The sequence below is a fragment of the Sinocyclocheilus anshuiensis genome, unplaced genomic scaffold (genome assembly GCF_001515605.1).
Source record: "Sinocyclocheilus anshuiensis isolate Anshui unplaced genomic scaffold, SAMN03320099.WGS_v1.1 scaffold890, whole genome shotgun sequence".
Classification (NCBI taxonomy): Eukaryota; Metazoa; Chordata; class Actinopteri; order Cypriniformes; family Cyprinidae; genus Sinocyclocheilus; species Sinocyclocheilus anshuiensis.
Genome location: NW_015537986.1, coordinates 952,648 through 973,258, shown reverse-complemented (window position 1 = coordinate 973,258; position 20,611 = coordinate 952,648). Strand labels below are relative to the sequence as shown.

The window sequence follows — 20,611 nt, the reverse complement described above, 5'->3', positions numbered from 1 at the left end:
ATATATACTGTATATATATATATAACAGTAAATAAGAACAAGCTTATAATAAACTTAAATCTGAACATGTTATCCTGGAAATAAGCCATGTACAGTACCAAAATATTGCAACAGGCACCTGCCTACTGTATTAACTCCATAAACTGGATTGTTTTATGAGCCAAGGCCAAAGATGCTTAATAAGCACTGCTTATAATAAATGGACGTGGCAACACTTTGCAAAGCAACCTACCAAACATAAAACACTACGGCTCTGTCAACTTTAGTTTAATTAAAATCACCAAGCATAACTGTCACAGATTGCGTAAGCTAAGTATAAGCACACAATGAAGACGAATAGTTCAATACACAGTCTTTAATAAATCAAAAACAGCAAAGCAAAAGCATATTCATATTAATAACCGGCAACAAAGAGCACTAATTGGGGAAAAATTTATACCAACGCAAGAGAAGAACTAATGACAGGTGAACTGACTAAGGCAATCGAGGACTGCACACAGGAAACTAGGTCAAAGGAACTAATTAAGGCAGGAGAACAGAAACAGAAGGAAACACAAACAAAAGACCATGACCGTGACAATAACGAGTTACTTTGGTCAAAAAAGCAGAATACAAAACATGTGAGATGGCAAAATGGTGCAATGGTAACAACGGTGTCAGCCATTGAATTTCAAATGTACACACACACAAAACATTTAGGGTATTCACTACCGTATTTAAATGCAGTTGTCACACCTGAAACTTTACAGTGTGTATGTGCCCATTGGGCCTCATTCTTTACATTTTTTTTCAAATATATGTGTAAATAATATGAGTAATTTCCCCGTAAAATGGACCTTCCCGAAAACTCTCCTCCAGATTAAACATCATAAACCTCAGATTTCATAGTTAAACTTGTGTATGTTAATGAATTCCAGTCATTTGTAAATAGACCACCCACATGAAAAAATACTATAGTAATTTATAGTAAATACTGTAGTGTTTTTGAACCATACTATAGTAAAGTGTATTATGCTGTATATATTATAGTATTTACAACACTTTTTAATGAATGCTACAGCATACTGTAGTATTAACTATAGTGAACTGATAAACTGTAATAAATATTGTATTATACTTTAGTTTTTACTACAGTAAACTGTAGTGTATTGTAGTATAATATAAAATATAAACTTAGTACAGTATTGGGTAAAGTAATTTGTTTATATTACTATAGTTGTTATATTACCACAGCAACTATAGAATTACCACAACAAATTAATTCAAGTACTTTACTATAGTATAGTTCAAAAACACTATAGTATTTACTATAAATTACTATAGAATTTTTTCATGCATGCATTCACAATTAGCATAATTCCCACCCATGAATTACAACTATGTGACTAGTTAACTATGTGAAGGAGTGAAACCATTTAATCTTTCAATTAACTGCCAGAAAACACATAGGCAGTGCTCAACTTGCTCCAGCATCAGCAGTTTCAACATCCCTTCATCACCCCAACTCCACCAACTAATTTAAGTTTCTTGCCATTAATACTTTCTTCCACACACTGGTAGACCCTGAGGGTTTATCAGAGCTCGAGTTACAGCCACATCCTCAAGCTCCTTGGACAGCAAGCCAAATAAGCTTAACCTCAATATCTTAAAGATTACCTAGCTCAGCTGTATCGACAAACAAACTTTATGCACCATTTACCTTTTTTTTTGTGTACTGACTGACGTTTTGAAAATACGAAGACTTTCATAAATCCAAAAATTGACGTCAGAACAGCTATGATTTACACACACACATCTTTCTGCTTTTGTTTCATGAATGAGGCCGTTGAGTGAAAACAGTATCATATCCTCATGTGATGAAGCGGGTTGTTAAAAAAAGTGGGAGATAAACTTTTGAGATGGTAAAGAGATCTTGTTATTCTTTCTTCTGGGTATATATATACCTTATGTGAAAATCAATGTATTATTTAGGGCATTGTGTTCTCGAGAGTTAAAATACCTGTAAAGTTTGTCTTGGTTAGAGTTCTGAGAGCCGTTCGACTTCATTGCAGCAGAAACAGTCTATGAAACAGATGAATAGAAATTGTATGATCCTGTAACATGAATTAATATATTTTGCTTAGAAACATCATATCAGATGTGTGTTTGTTTTTGTGTTCATCTCATGGCATACTTTTTGTGGGGTGTATGCTGGAGGGAGTGGCCGGTTCTGGGCAGGATCCTGAGCACTGGATGGGGGATCAGAATTCACTGGAGGGTTAGAGGTGAGCAGAACAGGATAGCGACCCAGAGGAAAGGCTGAATTTTCCAGATCAGCAAGAAGGGCATCTACAAAGAGTTATAGAGAAACATCATGGAAAAGTTATAAGGCAAGTCTCAGAGGGGCTTTTTTTCTTTTTAATTATTAACTTTTTTTTTTTTTGAGAGAGAGAGAGAGAGAGAGTTTATAAAGACAGTAAGTCTATTGGCAGGTCTAAGTGTGTAAGTCTAAATCTCTTGATTTTCATCTTGTTTGTACATTAATTTTTGACAGGTGCCGTGTTCTTTGAAATGCCATTGTTGTACCCTATTGTCTACACTTGTTGATGATGGCCTTCATGGTATGCCATGGCACATCTATGGTGGCCGAGAGAGCTCAACACTCTGCAAATGAAAAAACACCTGCAAATTAAGAAAACATCTTCATCAATTTTACAGCACACGTGCTGCAAATTCTCACAACACAACCTAATGCAGAAAGGCGCTGCAAATTCTCACAACACAAACAAAAACAGTACGCAAATGTAGAATGCAGAATCCTGCTTGTTGTGGTCTATTTGCGTGTTTCTGTATTTGCAGCGCGTTTCTGTATTTGGTTGTGTTGTGAGAATTTGCAGTGCGTTTCTGTATTTGGTTGTGTTGTGAGTATTTGCAGCGCATTTCTGCATTAGGTTGTGTTGTCAAATTGATGAAGATGGTTTCTTAATTTGCAGGTGTTTTTTTCTATTTGCATGAGTTTTTTTCACTTGCAGCGCATTGAGCTCTCTCCGCCACCGTACACATCTCATGCTTTATACCAGTGGTTTTCAAACCTGTCCATGAAGTACCCACAGCCCTGCACATTTTGTATGTCTCCCTGTATCTGAAACACCCACTTCAGGTCTTGCAGTCTCCACTAATGAGCTGATGAGTTGAATCAAGTGTGATAGATGAGGGAGACATACAAAATGTGCAGGGCTGGGGGTACTCCAGGACAGGTTTGAGAACCACTGCTTTTATACCATAGGTAAGGAAGGGGTGGCCAACGTCGGTCCTGGAGAGCCACAGTCATGCAGAGTTTTGCTTCAACCTTGATTAAAACTCACCTGCCTGTTGCTTTCTAGTAGACCCTAGACCTTGATTAACATGTTCAGGTGTGTTTGATTAGGGTTGGAGATTGAACTCTACAGGACTGTGGCTCTCCAGGACTGATGTAGCTAACTCACCTGCCTGTAGCTTTCTAGCAATGCTGGGTACACACTAAACGATTTTTAAAATCTTATAAGATCTTCAAAATGTGAGACCACAAACATGAGAAAAAAAAATCCTAGATTTAACCGTTTTGCTCCTATAGTGTGTGGTGTTTTCGGGGTTCCCCCCCACACATCAGGATTTCTAATTCGCGATAGGGGCACCTCCGACGTTCTTCCGAGCAGACTCAGGCCCCATCCACACGGAGACGCGTATAGCTGTATACGCATACATTTTGTATCGTATAGGCGTTTCGTCCACACAGATCCGGCGTTTTGGGAGAGTGAAACCGATATTTTTATAATATATTTAAGCAAAACTCTGCAGGGCTGCGGCTCTCGAGGACCGATGTTCGCCACACGTTTTCAGGGGTGCAACTGCACATTTGCCGAGGGGTATGCAAGATCAGTGTCAGCGCCCTCCTGTATTCTAGTAGCCTCTAACACTAAATCGTGCAGAAAACTTTCTGCAAGTCAATGACCAAAAGCCCATTACTAGCCTGTGCATGGAAGAATACAAACTCATCAGGAGTGAAAAAAGTGACAAAGGTTTGAACTCCCTTCCCTCTTTTTTAATACCATATGGAAAAAAGTGAAAAGTAAAAAAAAGAACAAAAAAGAAAAGAAAAGTGTGTCACATAACATCCCCTTTAACTCCTGATGGCAGACCCCAGACAGTAGAACACATGTTTTTATTCATTTTTACTTTCAAACACATGTACTATTGCACAATTTTTAGTTAGGTAATTTGAATATATATTTTTTTTATTTGCCTCAAAATTATTAATATCTTTGCACATTTTTATATAGTAAAATTAAAATTTTAAAGAACATCTGCATTTTTATTTATTTTTTTATTTTTTCATTTTTACTTAAAGAGATAATTCATGGAAAATTTGCCATGCTAAGTGGAAGATTTCTGTTAAGATTTCACCTGGTAGAAAAACAAATACTATTAAAATGAATGTCATGATTCCCACTATGACCACTAAATGGCAGCAGAGGATCATTTATTGTCTCCTTTACCATTTCCACTGTTATATAGTTATTTTCTTTTCACATGTTTTGCAAATGGATTTATAATTAGACATTATAAAATCACTATTATAACATTTAAAAATCTCTTTTTGTCAAAGTTCAGCATTGTTTTGTATTGAAGTATGAAGTAGGGTTTTCAACTCATTGAATCTTGAATTACACAGATGGCCTATTTTGAATTTACAATGGCAATTTTCAGTGAAAAGTGGCTAGTTTGTATCCTTGTTTACAATCTTAGTTTCTCTCAAATGTAAATCAAATGCCCATTCACAAACATGTGTTTCCACCATTGCACCATTGCTTGTTCTCCATCATTGCATAGGCCCACTCATGGATGAGACAAGCAGATAACTATAGTCAACCTTCACTGAATTTTATATAATCAATGAACTCTGAAAAAGTTATCAGTCAGTGTTTAACATTCTATTAGTTGTCAAAATGAATTCATTGCAGCACTTTTGTCATACCTAAATCGAGCTCTGTACAAAGGAAAATAATGTAAGAATGTAAAATAATTTTTTTTCATGCATTTAAATATGGTTTCATTTTCTTTTCATTTTCGTACTTTACAAATGAACGAAAAATTTTCACATATTTTCTAGTACATTTAACTGCACTGTGCTCACATTTGGCCTACTTGTGCATTACATTTTAAATTTTAAAAAAATTACATAGCCTGTCATCTTGCGCCCTATTGTGATCTCGAATTGCAGAATATTTCAGTAGGCTGCATGCATTTGAGAGACGTTCTTAAATGTAATACACATACATGCATGCACAGTTTTGCAGTTTTAATCACCATTTTGGTAATTGCGTGACTTAACTGAAGATGTATGCTTGCAGTTTCTAGTGCGGTTTATTTATGAAGTGAGCGTGCGCCTCATTTTCGAGTACAGTTAAAGCCTCATTTTCGCTTACAGTTGAAGAGCGTGCGCCGTGAGCACAGTAAAACGGCTGACAGGACAGGAAAATTTTTTACTGACAATATCTCATCAGACCGCAGTTCCCTGTTGTTCTACTGAAACTCATTTGGCACATGTACCTTTTCCGCACTCATTTGACTCGTCTGAAAATTCTCCCGTTCCCTTTCGATGGAACTTCGAACTGCGTCCTCTAGGGGTCGCTATGGGGAACGCCTTCAGCGTGACCGGTGTCTGAAGCATACATCTAAAAACGACAATAACATTGGCCGGCGACAGCCTATGACATCATTACCCTGCGCGATCACAGTTTAAAAGGGCGCCGAGATAACACGTCATCCTCTTCTTCGTCTTCACTGACCGTTTGTTTATGTTAGCATTAAGCTAAGCACAACTAGGAGTGCATGTTCTCTTGCCAGAGGCTTTGCTCTGATACCCGCAGTTTCACATGGCTCGCGTGCTGTGTGTGTGTGGTGAAGAGCAAGCGTGTTCTGCTCTCGAGGGAGTTGGATGCGCTCTGCATTCATTGCTTATTTCTTGTGAGGGATAAGCATGAATTGAACGTGCTCGTCTCACGAGGAGACGGCTTGTGCTCATCGTGATACATTTGCGGGACTATTGAAGGGGAGTTGAGTACTGCACCATTTATCCGACTTTGTAGATAGCGTTTGCATGAGTGCGTTCGCCTCTCGCGGGAATGGCGACGCATTTGCGGCAGCAGTTTCTGTTCTCACTTGATTTCTGAGGTAATCTAGTGCTTGGGCGGAGCGTGTTTAGCTCCCGCGGGAGCTGAATGCATACTGCGCGTTGCGGTCGTGGTGAATTGCCGCGATTCGCAGTTGATGGGCAGAACATGGAAAGGACCTGACAGGTCCCTATCAGTAATTTCCTTTTGTTTATATAGCATTGGCCAATAAAGTGACACCTCGAGGCTGCCTTGATGAGCGTTTTTCTTTCTATCCATAGCCCTCCAGCTCAGATGAGCCTTCCATTCCTTCCCGATCTTCATGTGGAGAACGAGAAGGCTTGGAAAAATCCATTCTCGTCCCGTCCACAGATTCCAGCATACTAGTTATGCCAACATCGAGGGGATGCGTGAGAATGGTTATGAAAAGATGCCCCTTGTTGAAGAGACGCTGGCCTGCTATCTCTCTATGGGGGAGACATCTTTTCTTAAGGCTCCCTCCCTGCCGTCCAAACCCCTTCAGGATACATCTCGTTTGAATGGCAGGGCATACGCGGCAGCATGTCAGGCTACAGCCTCGTTGCACACCATGGCGGTGCTTCAGGCTTATCAGGCTGATCTTCTGAAAGACCTGGAAAAAGGCCAGGGTCTATCCCCTGATGAGGTGGCTGAGTTGCATCGCACCACGGATCTTGCTCTCTGTGCCACTAAGCAGGCTGCCACTGCCATGGGCAGATCCATGGCGGCCATGGTGGTTATGGAGAGACATCTGTGGGTGAGTCTGGTGGATATCGGGTCAAAAGAGAAGGGCTTTCTTCTTGATGCGCCAGATTCCCCTTCTGTGCTTTTCAGAACATCCGTCGAGACGGTGGTCGAGAAGTTTAAGGAGGCCAAGACGCGCTCGGCTGCCTTTAAATTCTTCATTTCACGAAGGTCCAGGTCTGAGCCCGAACATCAAAGGGGTCCTGGCCCGTCTCAATCTAAGGATCAAAGGCGGGCTCAGAAGACTAGAGTTGTGTATTCGATGCTAGCCTTTCTCTGCAGTGCTACTCGGACCTGTTCTGTTTTCTGACTTTTAGGTTTGACCCATCTGCTAAGTCAGGACCTCCTGCTGTTGACCGACACACTGTCTCTTATTGGGCCCTGCTGGGTTACCCCTTCTAATCTAGAGCCCCCTTCTGGTCGAACTGAGAAGTGCTCCCCTCTTTGTGAGGGTTAGCTATTAGTCGCTCCCAGTATGTGCTGTAAGGGCCCTCCTCAGCTTGAGAGCTGAGAGCGCTGCTCCCGAAGAACCCCTTTGATTTGTTTCCTAAAAAGAAGAAAAATAAAGACTGACATCTTTATTTAACCTAAATCCGTAATTACACTTAATTTTAGTTATATAATTCAGATATATAGCATTTATATAATTTCATATTATTTAGTTATATAATTTCATATGCATAATTTGATTTAATAATAACCCAATTTGAAGCAAATACAGAATGTTCTGACTAGCTTTGTGAAATTATAGTGTAAGTTCCAGGGGCAGCTCCTTAAGTTCGGCCATCCTACACACGCGTGACTGACCACTCGCTTGCACCAACAGGAGGAGGAGGGTCATGTTACTCTCTACACTGCACTCAACCTGAAGGATTCCTACACTTTCAGTCTTTGGGGAGACATAAAAAACAACGCATACCGCAGGAACGGTATAACGGAAAATATTTGCGGTTTTGAAACCGTGAAATTTTCAAATCGCGGTATACCTTGAAACCAGTAATCGGCCCATGCCTAGTTGGGACCCTGTTGTTCCCTTTGTGTGATCAATGTGTGATCCCCTTCTAGCAGGCTTCCATTTCTGATGTCCCATTTGTGATCTATCTGCCCTCTCTCTCCGAGTCCTCCACTCGTTTGAGCTCAGGTTGTTAGGCCTCTCTCCGCCTTCCTCTTGAGCCGCTCTCCTTGGGGTCAAGCTTAGCAATGCCCTTGGGGGTTCATATGAGCATGCCCCTCTCGATCTGAGCGTCGAGTCTCTCTTCTATTTTTGAAGTTGTGCCTCCGCTCTTTTGAGCTCCGTATAGCAATCATGCCAGGCGGGTTGCTTGTTAAGTCAGCCAGCTGTGCTCCCCTCATCATGAAGGGCCTCTTGCAAGCGCACTGCTACCTTCTGGTTCTAAAATCCTGTATGGTAAGGGTTACGTGCTGTCAGCCTCGTTTCCTTTCTCTGAGTTGGCTTAGGCCGAAGAAGTGGATGACGTGTTATCCCGGCGCCCTTTTATACTGTGATCATGCAGGGTAATGACTTCATAGGCTGTTGCTGGCCAATGTTATTGTTGTTTTTAGGCATTCCCCATAGCGACCCCTAGAGGACGCAGTGTCTCATTCCCTTGTCAGGGAACCATGGTTACATACGTAACCTGAGACGTTTGTTGTGGTCGCAAAGAGATACGGCCATTCCGCATCTTAATAAGTTTTTAATAAATAAATTTTTTAACTCATTCAAATGCTAAAAACCATTAAATAAAAATGTTGCATTAATTATTTTTAATAACTAAGCTTTTGATTATTTATAACGTTTTATTAAAGAAGATTTTCACAGAATGATTTTGGCAAAATGGCGCCCCCTATGTGGCGCCACTATGCACTGCATATACTGCATACCCCATTTTTGCGCCACTGCCTGCTCTACACAATGAGATCCCAACTCATCCTTTATAAGCTCTTTTTTATTGGGGTTTAATTATAATCACTTAATTTATGACTGGAGGATTATAATAACCTTTCAGAAAGAGTTTATGACCAATGTTAATTCCAAACAAAGTACCATGTTTTATTATAAAAGGGTGTGCACATTTACTTTTATTTATTTATTTATTTTTCCTTTTTTCTCTCTTAAAAGTTTTTATTTGTTTTTTACATGAATTTTCAATATTACATTATAGGTAGAAAAAGATCCGACATGATTTTAATTAGATCTTTTTTTTACATCTAAAAAAGCTGCAGTTTTAGTTTATGTAGTGAATTCTAGTGTATGCTCCCTCCCACCAGCTATGGTCACTGAATGAGTGATGCCTTGATGTTTCTTCACAACAAGGCACAACGACTCTCCCCAAAATCTTGACCACCTCTCTTGCCCTTCAGTGGAATGAGCTGCCAGACTCAATCTGAATTGAGTCTATCACAACTTTTAAGATACATTAAGAAGTACTTAACCACTTCATACGCACCCACCCATAATGCACTTATACACACCCACACATGTTGCGTTTCCATGTTTTTTTGGGGGACATTCCATAGACGTAATGGTTTTTATACTGTACAAACTGTATTTTCTATCCTCTAACACTTCCCCTACCACAAACATCACACAAAACTTTCTGCATTTTTAGATTTTCAAAAAACAAAAACAAAATTCCCCACAAGGTCAAAATTTACTGGTATTACTAACCTTGTGGGGACATTTGGTCCCCATAACGTAGAGAACACCAGGTACACACATACATGCACACACAGAAAACCTCTTCTACATTTCTCCTCTGCTCTAGCTTGTGTCTTAATAGCTTTCTAATAAACCTGACATCGTAAACTATGAGTATTTTTGTTTTTGTGGCAAATTGCTTTTGAACATGTATTCATATACATGTATACATGTAGTCGCTTTGGATAAAAGTGCCTACTAAATTCATTAATGTTAATGTAAATTATCCAAAATATGGCAATGCATCTGGTCTTCAATCAACAAAAGGATTCTCAGATTACATCTCTCTTGATCTCAGTCCACTGGCTTCCTGTAGCCACCAGCAACAAATTTAAGACTTTGGCGTTGGCTTTCAAGACTGCCACTGAAACTACACCCTCATACTTCATTACTTCAAATTTATGTTCCTTCCTGCCAGTTATCAGTGAATAAGTGCCTGATTGTTCATTTTCTTCTTTTCTGATTTTCACCTCTGTTGTTCTGATGATGATCCTTAATGATTGGCACGTATCTTAATAATTTTTTAACGGCTTTATGAGCACATTATAAAAGGGTCTGATTATGCCTTTTTAAATTTGTTAAAACTATCTATTTTATATCAGTAAGCACTGTTTCTGAACTTTGTTTTTGAACAAAACATTGATTGCTTCATATTAAAAAGCAAACCAAATATTTTTGGGGCCACTGCAATGCTAATAACAGGGCCAAAAACATTAAGAACCCAGAAAAGTGCAACTATAGCACCACCGTAGTTATTTTAGGAACAGTAGTTTAATGGCTATTAGTACAATTAGTTATTATTGGATAACTTTTGACCAATAGGTCACAGGACATTGTTGCAAGACACATGTAATGCCAATTTGCATGCATTACAGCTTCATTTCCTATTTGGCATCTCTTCTATCAATTTCATGAGTGTTGAAAACTAAAAACAGAAAAATGTGTCAAAAACAGAAAAATGTTAAAAAACATTAAAGGGGTCCTATTATGCTCTTTTACAAAGTCTTGATTTTGTTTTGGGGGTGTATTAGAACAGGCTCTCATACTAGGTTGTTCGAAAAACATTATTTTTCACATATTTTACATTATTACAACACCTCTCTCCCCAGTCTGGCATGAACGGCTCGAATAGTTCCTGTATCAAATGAAGGCCCGCTTCTGAAATACGAAATGTGCTGTGATTGGTTAGCTGGGCCAGTGAGTGTTGTGATTGGCACCACTCGGCGCCTGGTCGGGAAATGTCATGCCCCTTACCATAGCCGCCTGCCAGCTTTAGTGTAAATATTGCGTCAAAATCAAATCAATTTGAGCACGATTTAAACCCGGATGGTTGTAATCACTCTAAGTTCGTCTGCCTTGGGAAAGCTAGCGTGTCTCCGACATAGTGATAACACTCGTTGCCTTCTCTAGTGCAGCTCAACCAGGTCTCGTCCCATTCGTCGATATTTGTGATATCACAAATACCGGAAAATATGCACTGTAGTCCAAATGAGTCGTTCTTTGTAGTTTTTGAAAAGTGATTTCTGTTAAATAAAATATCTCCTTTTGAAGTGGACTTTGAGCTTTGTAACATCGCAGATCTTTTTTATGCTCAAACAGCAACATTACAGACTAACTAAAGTTGAAAAAGTGAAAAAGCATAATAGGACCCCTTTAAAAGATAAAAAACAAATATAAGTTTTATTGAAGCGTTTAACTTAAATTCCATACAAAGTGAAAGCAAGCAGAAGGAAAGATGATACAGATCATTAGAGAGCAGCATCTACAACTTTTAAAGGCAGACTTTGGCTGTCATTTCAGTCAGATTAAAACAATAATTTGTCTTTTTTCAAATGTAAACACTTGTCGGACTAAAATCAAAATAGTTGAAAATGGAAGGTCAGTTCCAGAGCTGTGCCAACCATGTATTTCATGCATACAGAAAAGTCATATAATGCGTATCAGTTGTATCATGCTTGAATGGTGTTTCAGTGTACTATAGTGTTGCAGTAACAAAACATGCAAAGCAAAATGTTGTAAATGTGTTACATTCAAATAAAACTAGGCCAAAGTTGAGATTTATTTAGATAAAAGAAGCAAAATAATTACTAGGGCATATCAGTCAAAAACACTGAGCATACTCATCAACTGGTGGACAAACAGACAGACAGAAAACTACGTACCAAACATAACAATACGGGGACTGAGAGGGTAGTTGGATGTATCACACACTCCTGAAGAGAGACAGACAGACACACTGACACACATCAGCTAGCCAATCAAAAACTACAACCAACAGCCTGTTTGTACATTACAGAGGCGGAAAAACTGAAGTGTGTCCAGTGAGAGTGAATATGGGTGTGCAATGTCCTGCAATGCTCCAAAAATGGTGTTGTTATTTTCTTCCTGAAGCCAGCAAAATTCCTTCCACATACAAACCACAAAAAGGAAACCGTGGATGGGACATTGACAGCTATGTAAAGATGGACAGTGTTGGCCTGTTGATAGTGTGACATTGTTGTAGTTCAAAATATGTATAATTTATTTGTTGTTGTTATTATTATTATTATGTAAACTTGCCTTAAACTAATACCCCCAAGAACATTTCATTGCCCCCCTTTCAAAAATATTGCTTTCATCACCAGTGTTCTCTGAAAGCCCACTGTGCATAACTCTAACACCAATCGTGAATTTTATGTAATCACTGTATTTCTTAAAAAACATTTCCTCAATCTAAACTCACTTCATACTATTAGTACGCATTCAACACATGACCCAGAGACACTGAAGTCATAATTATATATAATGTAGTTTTGTACAAACTACAAATAAATACTATTAGTATAAAATATACTATGTACTAAATATACTATTACTACCTTAAACTACTAGTATTAATTCAGTACTCAACGCTGAGACACTAAAATTTTAAGTATATATAATACAGTGCTTTATTAAATGAAAATATTAAATACCTGGGGCACTTTTGTCACTTTATTTCTGACCCAACACTAAGGTCAATGGTAGCAACATTGGTGTTTTATAAACAAATGGCTACCAAATTGCTAGTTGTGCCCATGAATGTACATATGTAATAAACAAAACATATTACTAGATCGCCCCAGATGAACTTAGTCCATGTAGAAGTTATTTCATCACCCAGTTCAACAACACATCCTAATCCAGATGGTTTTTGCACTGTGCTCATATAAGGAGATAGAATTCTTCTCTCTAGAAATTCTAACCATATTTAGAGCTGCATGTCTGTTTGGTTTGGCTTAATTCTGCCACAAAGCAACCCACTCTACATTCATGCGGTATGCTCTGACAAATAACCTTCAAAAGCTCTGAAAACACACACACACACAAGAGTGGAAGTTATTTAACCCATAAATCAGTCAATAATATTATATTCAGCATTACAATTTAAATTTTCTGAGCACTTTTGTAGAAAAAAGTGCTATGTAGTGGCATCAGATGTCAATGATATGAAAATATACTATAGTATTAATAGTAGTAGTATAATTATTAACATACTCATGTATCATGATACTTAATTGTACTTTGAACAATACCAAATTATATACTGTCTATATAGGCTACATTTTGTTTACATCCAAATTTGAACAGATGAGGATTTCTGAGAATATAAAATATTTCCAATCCTCAGAATGAATTATCCAGCTTTGCGGTGGCCATTTTACAACAAGTTTGTCTACTGTGAAAGGGCGGGTTTTTCTTCATAGGATCCATTAAGTCTTTATATAGGCTAGTCCTTAAACGTTACCAGATGTGGGCAGATGTGGGATGACATTAGATGCCCACTCTCAGGACGTATTAAACATACGTGTCAATTGAAAACTGCCACAAAGAACTGATATATCAGTGGACATACCAATTATAGAATTATTTTGGACGGTGTGCGCCTGTTTTCAAACTGCAGCCAGGAGTTTGGCTCCGTCTCCATCTAACGTTAGGCTAGCTAATCTTGGTTTATCTAGAGTTTATCTAATGTTATGTGGATATATTTTCAATAATTTTCTAGCCGAAAAACGAAACGAGGCCCTTTCCCAATCTTTTCCCTGTCGCTATTAATCATTGCATTGCCCCATCCATATACATTGCAGTGATGTATTCAAGGAAAATGTAGGAAACGTGCCATAAAGAATTTGACATTACATACCTAAATCGTCCATCAGTTAAAGAAAAATAAAACTAAAGAAAAAAAAATAAAATTTGTATGACTTCCCGATGAAAGGAAAAGGGGTTATAGCTGAGAAATATGTCTGGTAATGTCTTTTTCCTGCTCGCCCCTAAGTTTCCAGGCTGGGAGTTGTCCTCGGACTGTGCCGTTTTCTTATTCCAGAGGACGTAACGGTTCGGAGGGGCGGAACTAGTTACATTTCCAGCCCATATTTGGGATTGAAAAGTGCGCATTTGTTGTTCATAATAATGTTGATACCGACTGCTGGGAAATTACAATAATAAATAAAGTACGTACTGCATGAAAAGATACTTTAATGCCTAAGAGGTAAAAAACAACAGGATGCGTCCTCAATAGATGTTGCTTGTTTTTACATGTACAACGAGTAGGCTAATTAGTGATCATCCAGTACAACGTTATTGTCTTAGTGTTATTTAACTCATAAAAGCTGATCTTAGCACAGTTGGCCTAATTAACTGGCTTACTTGCTAATAAAAAGGTAAGGACAGTAACATGTATTATGATATAAAAAAAAACTTTGGAAAAGAATGTAAATAACATGGACTTTCCACTTTTTGGGAAAAGGGGGAGGGGTCAGAAAAAAGGTGGATTTAGTACCATGATATAAATGTTAAAGAATTATGGTACCACCACAGTAGCCTACTAGTTTGTATGGTTACACTTCAATACTAAAACTACATTTATTTACCTCACTATAAAGCTGTTACATGCGCTAAGAAATATATCCCACTTCATAAAATACAATTAAATAATTAAATACAACATACAACACATACATGTTTTGGTCATGCTTTTAGTGTGCAGTCCTTCAAAGACCAAAGAACATCTAGCAGTTATGTAACAAAAGTTACATCAAAAGTGCGCACAGTGGTGAATGTTACTAACACAAGTGTTGTTACACAACCGCAAGTATGCTTTGGTCTGAATTTAAATGCAATGCAAGTACAAACTACCACAAACAGAATCAAGAAAAAAAAATGCAGAGGAGGTCTACAGGGAAAGATAAAACAAAAATGTTAAGCCATCTTCATCAAAAGACAACACGATAACAGGTTTACTGCACAAATTCATGTCAAAATGTTAAAACTGATACATGCAAATTTGCGTTTCAAACCTGTTCACCAAACCTGCTCGCCCCATGTGACATTTGTGCTATTAAACCCCAATTCTTTTTCTAATAAATGATGAAAGCAGTCTCTTTGAAGAAAAACATTTCCATTTTCAAATGTGTCAAATGTCATTTAGTCAAAGAAAAAAAGAAACATACAAACTGAGGCCAGTCAATTGAGAAGAAAATGTGTCAGTCCAGATAATAAAATAAACATAAATAACAATAATCTTATTCGTTAGTGATTCTCTGGACATTTATAACTGGCTTAGTTCAGTGGTTAGTGGAAGCCAGACTTCAAATGTTCATCTGCAGCACCTTTACATCATTGTATCAGTCCCCACCTAGCTCAGCTTTAGTAGTACTCCTGATACAATAGCCATTAGGGTGCAGCTAATTGCACTGACTGTTCATTGGCTGTACTGCCAGAGTCCTGTGGTTTCATAACATCAGGAAGTTCAGGAGGGCTGGAAAATGGTTCCACCTGCAGGGGCTCAAATGCATCATCTGTGGAAGGATGGTGGGGGAAAATAGAATTAGTGGGGTGTTTTTTTGTTGTTGTTGTTTGTTTGTTTTTCGTTTTTGTTTGTGTGTTTGTTTTTTAAGAATATATGAATACAGTTTACCAAAAAAAAAAAAAACCTTAGGATTCCTTCAATGAAGACTTTCATGTACAAATTAATGAATACAGTTTACAAAAAAAAAAAAAAAACCTTAGGATTCCTTCAATGAAGACTTTCATGTACAAATTTGAGCTCAATGTGAAAGGAAATATCTGTTCAACCATTAATTTGTATGAAATACTTTAACTCAAACATCACAATTGTACAACACAATTGTTAAAACACATCATATAGTAGTCTAGAGAAATTTCTTATTCTAATTAAGGCTGGTCACCCATTTTGACATCACATGGCCCGCTAAATACTACTCAATGCATCAAATCCCCATATACTTGCATTGAACAAGGGACCCAAGTCATATCTAGAAACCAATATATCTTGAGGGGGGTGGGCTCTTAGTTAGGTCAGTAAGCCACTAACCAACCACCTAGAATACCTTAGAAATAATTGCAATAAATGAGAAGGACATTTTAGCCACTGATATAATGATAATAAAATAGCATAATAAGTACACCCTTAAAAAAAACTGAATTTTTAAGACTATTAAGACATGGGAATGTCTAAAAAAATATATATTCTAAATAGATAAAACTAGGGATGTGCACGAGAACTTAAGTGTTTGGAAGTGACAGCAATGATAAATGATGAAAATGATAATCGTGTGACTCAAGAAAATAGTCTATATCAAAATATGCCAAATTATCGAGGTTATGTCCAGGTGTCATACAATCAATTGATAAAGTAATTATTGAGACCAGCCAAAAAACTTCTTATTTTTATCGTCATTTAAAAGAGATTGATGTTTGTTAAGATGGGGATCCATTATGAGCTTGTTCGGAAGTTTCGTAGTTTATGACACACACCGATACGAAAGGCCAGTCCTACAGTTGCAGGAGCCTGTGGTCTGGCTGTCTGATTTGTGAAGCCGCAGTCTCCTAGTGTCTTACTGTCTTCTAGAGGCTGCTCATCCTGAAACACATAATATCATAACTAATACAGAAAAACCTGTCATTTCAGTCACTCATACTTGAAGGTTAATATTAGTGTTAATAATAATATTATCGCATGCGACTGATCATGCAGCCCTAGTTAATATATATCATATCAATGAATCCAAACCTTGTATAGTCTCTGTTCCTCGGGGGACCTCTTCAGGATGCCCTCCACAATGCGTTTCAACTCATAGACGGTTGTGGATTCTTTGGCGTCAGTGAAGATTGTGGTTTTGTGATGCCTGATCATTAAGAATACATCCTAGACAATGGTGTGGAGATTAGTTAGTCAGTTTCCAACAAACATCATGCAGTGATTTGAGTAGTTGGACTATGCATTTAAGGCATGCATCTTTAAAAACTAATAATAATTTTTTTCTGCACCTACTGTAAACATTTTTAAAAGTGCAATGACCTGTATGTGGGGCCAGGCCTGTATATAGAAATTTCTTTTTTTTGATCCTGTGTGTCTGATTCCCCAACTGTGTCCACCATGAGTTCAAATCCACCTTTTTCTGATCCCTCTCCCTTTTTCCAAAAAGTGGAAATAAAGTTCCTTAAAAGCTATTTAAAAGACCTATAACTGCAATTTGATGTGTTGTTCTTGATCATTGATCAGATAGGCTGGAACAATGGCCGGGACACATGCAGCTCATATTGTTACTACATTCAGTTTGTTACGTGGCTCCTTTCCTGGACCTTTGAGGGACACCTTTACTGATCAGCAGATTCAATATGGTTAGGGGCAGGTGTAGAGGTGGGCTTTAGGGAAAGGGACAAGTAAGGTCCCAATAAGGCAGTATCAATTGCACAAGTATAAGCAGCATCTAAAACTATAATAAATAACTATAATAATTTTCGTCATAAAAAAGGAAAATAACGAACTAAAACTCTTTTTGAATGACAAAAACTATGATGTAAATCTAATGACATCGTCAACGAATAAAAACGAGACGAAAATGTTAGGGAGGGACGATTTGGGAAGAGATTCATTCAGAACGAATCTGCTGCGTGATTCTGAGGTTAGATGTGTACATATGAACCGGCGGGACATAAGCTAACATACACTTGCTGCACGTCGCATGAAACGTTCAAAAATGTCAATATGTGGGAGTAAGAGAAGAGCAGACATATGGATAAATCTGACGACGCAAGAGAAAACTCAAATTCGGTCCGGTTTTCTGAGCGCAGACACTGAAGCATACACACACAGAAAGCGCGTCTCACAGCACGCGAGTACTCTTTCGCGTCGCATGAACGGAGAATTACACACAAAATGATGTCGAATTGTCCGTTTTGACGAGTATTCACTTAGACACAGTTGATTACGGTTTCAAGGTATACCGCGGTTTGAAAATTTCACGGTTTCAAAACCGCAAATTTTTTCTGTTATACCGTTCCTGCGGTATGCGCTATTTTTCATGTCTCCTCAAAGACTGAAAGTGTAGGAATCCCTCAGGTTGAGTGCAGTGTAGAGAGTAACACGCCCCCTCCCCCTCCTGTTGGTGCGAGCGAGTGGTCAGTCACGTGTGTGTATGATATGAAATTATATAAATGATATGTATATGAATTACATAACTAAAATGAAATAACTGTAATTACAGATTTAGGATAAATAAAGATGTCAGTCTTTATTTTTCTTCTTGTTAGGACAGCAGTAGCTCTAGCAGCAAATCAACCATCCCAGCAGTAGCTCTAGCAGCAAATCAACCATCCACATCAAAAGCTGCAGGACAGCCCACATTTCAGAAACAAATCAAATAAAATAAACAAATACTACTGTTCCAAATATTCTGTATGTTGCTCAAAATATATTGTGTTCAGTTTTTTTTTTACCCAGACATTTCAAATTAACACATTTTAGAGCTGTAATAACAATACCGTGATATTTTTTGCTTAAGGTTAGCATACCGTCAAAATCTCATACCGCCCCATGCCTAATCAGTACATAGCATCCATTGCAGCTGTGCATTTGGTTTTAAAGGGATAGCAGCCTAATTTAGTTGCTATTGTCTGAGTCATTGATGTTCAAGCAACAAAAGAAAGACAGAAAATCATGCACTGCTCTTGACTGAAAAATTTTAGTAGCCCTAAAGATTAATCTAAATTTATTTATAGAAATAAATATGTCTGCTTGAAAGAATGAAGAATATGGTAAACAAGTTGCTATAAAGAATGCATTATTAGCCTATATAGCCATTGGTATTTCATTAAAAAGAAGACCATGTTCTTGTTCTTTATGAGAAGTGGTTTTATTTCATTTTAACATAAAGGCATGTTGTGTGTCACCGCAGTTAAATCGGTGTCTATCATGATAAAACCTTAATATCAAACCTATATAATGAGTTTGGAAATATATAGGTTATATAGGAATTAGAGAAATGCTTAATAAATGCACTGTAACTAAACCCATTATATTTTATCTGACTAAATGTACTGTAGATTTAGTCGACTAAAACTAGACTAAAACTAAAAACAATTACTAAAATGACTAAAATGACTGACTAAAACTAAATCACATTTTAGTCAAAAGACTATGACTAAAACTAAATCAAAATTTGCTGTCAAAATTAACACTGATCTAAAGCTACTTACACTTAATAACATCTGACTATCATTTACATTATTTACCATTAAAGATAATAGTTATTTTAACTCACTGCAAATTGGCATTTAAGGCAAAATAACATACTTGATAGTTGTGTGAACCCTGTAATAGCATAGCATTAATGCCTTATCTAATAATGTTCGAAAAGAGGCCCGCAACCTAGGTGTAATTTATGAACCTGAACTGTCCTTCGATGCCCAAGTGACTAAAGTGGTGCAGTCGTGCTTTGCACAACTGAGGAAGTTAACGAAGATTAAGCCATTTCTTTCTTTTGCAGATTTAGAAAAGGTCATTCATGCTTTTATCTCTTCCAGACTTGATTATTGTAATGCATTTTATTCTGGTATTGGCAGGCAAAACCTCCAAAGACTGCAGCTGATTCAAAATGCCACTGCTAGGCTACTAAGAAAAAGAGAACACATTACACCGATTCTTGCTGCTCTTCGCTGGTTGCCTGTGAGTTTAGAATTGATTTTATACCACTTGTTTTTAAAGCCTTGAAGAGTCAGGCTCCTGCCTATATTTGTGATTTGTTAACTCCTTATGAGCCTGATCGCTGTTTGATATCGTCTGGTAGGGCCCTATTAATGGTTCCAAAATCTCGACTTGTCACTAAAGGTGACCGCGCTTTTGCTGTCCGTGTCCCTAAGTTGTGGAACTCCCTGCCTGGGGATCTTAGGCAGGCAAGCAAGGTATCCTCTTTTAAATCTCTTTTTAAGACTTACTTTTATTGTATGTCTTTTTCTTAATCTTGATGGTATTTGTTGTACTGGTATATCTTCTTATTGTAAAGCACTTTGTAACTTTGTTTTGAAAGGTGCTATATAAAAATAAATAAATAAATATCACAGTATTTTTTATATATGCCTTGATACTGAATGATTATTACATCAACGTCTGCAGCTATGCTGCTACATAGCTGTTACTATACTGTGGATTTTACCACGGCTGTAGCGCTGTACTGACCAATAAGAACTCAGGACGGCAGATAGTTTTATAACTTCTTCTCTTCGAGCTAATCTCAAATTGATATTCACCCGCGGCCTTGTTTACAAAAGGCAACTTGAGCTATCTGACACCCGTAATCCAAACACAGTCAGTCTGTAAAAGATCGATCAAAGAGCGACAGTGAATCAAAAATAATGAGCGCGAGAAATGACTGAACAATCGTCACAAAAATAATATATAGTATATATAGTTACTATAGTGAGCTGTTCCCTGTCTTACGACTTATTTCATAATAACAGAAATAACATAACGACAAATACTTAATTTATTTTACCTTAAACAAGAAAATATAAAAGGTGCGCATTACAACAACAACAACAACAACAAAAAGTTTTTCTCACCATTTCAGCGGTTCTGTAGTCACCATTCACCGCCTCACAACTCTCCACTATCCCACAATGCACCAAGAATTCGCATTGTGCTACGTCATTGCCCGCTCCTGAAGTATTTGAACGCGTGTGGCGCGAGATATCAGGA

General features: G+C 37.7%; 2 protein-coding genes across 4 annotated transcripts in view; both read right to left on the bottom strand.

The window, feature by feature from the left end:
* Positions 1-13,992, bottom strand: part of LOC107674778 (transforming growth factor beta-1-induced transcript 1 protein) — a 92,600-nt gene extending 78,608 nt beyond the window's left edge. Inside the window, exons 1-4 of one of the 3 annotated variants that reach the window (XM_016468889.1) lie at positions 13,754-13,992; positions 11,754-11,804; positions 2,174-2,328; positions 2,000-2,061 (exon numbers count right to left, since the gene is read on the bottom strand). In XM_016468889.1, coding sequence (XP_016324375.1) covers positions 2,000-2,061; positions 2,174-2,328; positions 11,754-11,804; positions 13,754-13,766 — 281 coding nt within the window. In that variant the 5' untranslated portion in view covers positions 13,767-13,992. Of the gene's footprint in view, positions 1-1,999; positions 2,062-2,173; positions 2,329-11,753; positions 12,383-13,753 lie in introns of those variants that run through there. The other 2 variants (XM_016468898.1, XM_016468883.1) reach the window with 2 other exon arrangements.
* A 79-nt stretch (positions 13,993-14,071) lies between these two features.
* LOC107674839 (elongin B) lies at positions 14,072-20,566 on the bottom strand. Its single transcript, XM_016468957.1, has 4 exons — positions 20,476-20,566; positions 16,646-16,780; positions 16,390-16,495; positions 14,072-15,410 (listed from the first exon to the last, which is right to left on the bottom strand). The coding sequence occupies exons 1-4, from the start codon at positions 20,476-20,478 to the stop codon at positions 15,286-15,288; spliced, it is 369 nt and encodes a 122-aa protein (XP_016324443.1). The 5' UTR covers positions 20,479-20,566; the 3' UTR covers positions 14,072-15,285.
* Positions 20,567-20,611: the final 45 nt, after the last annotated feature.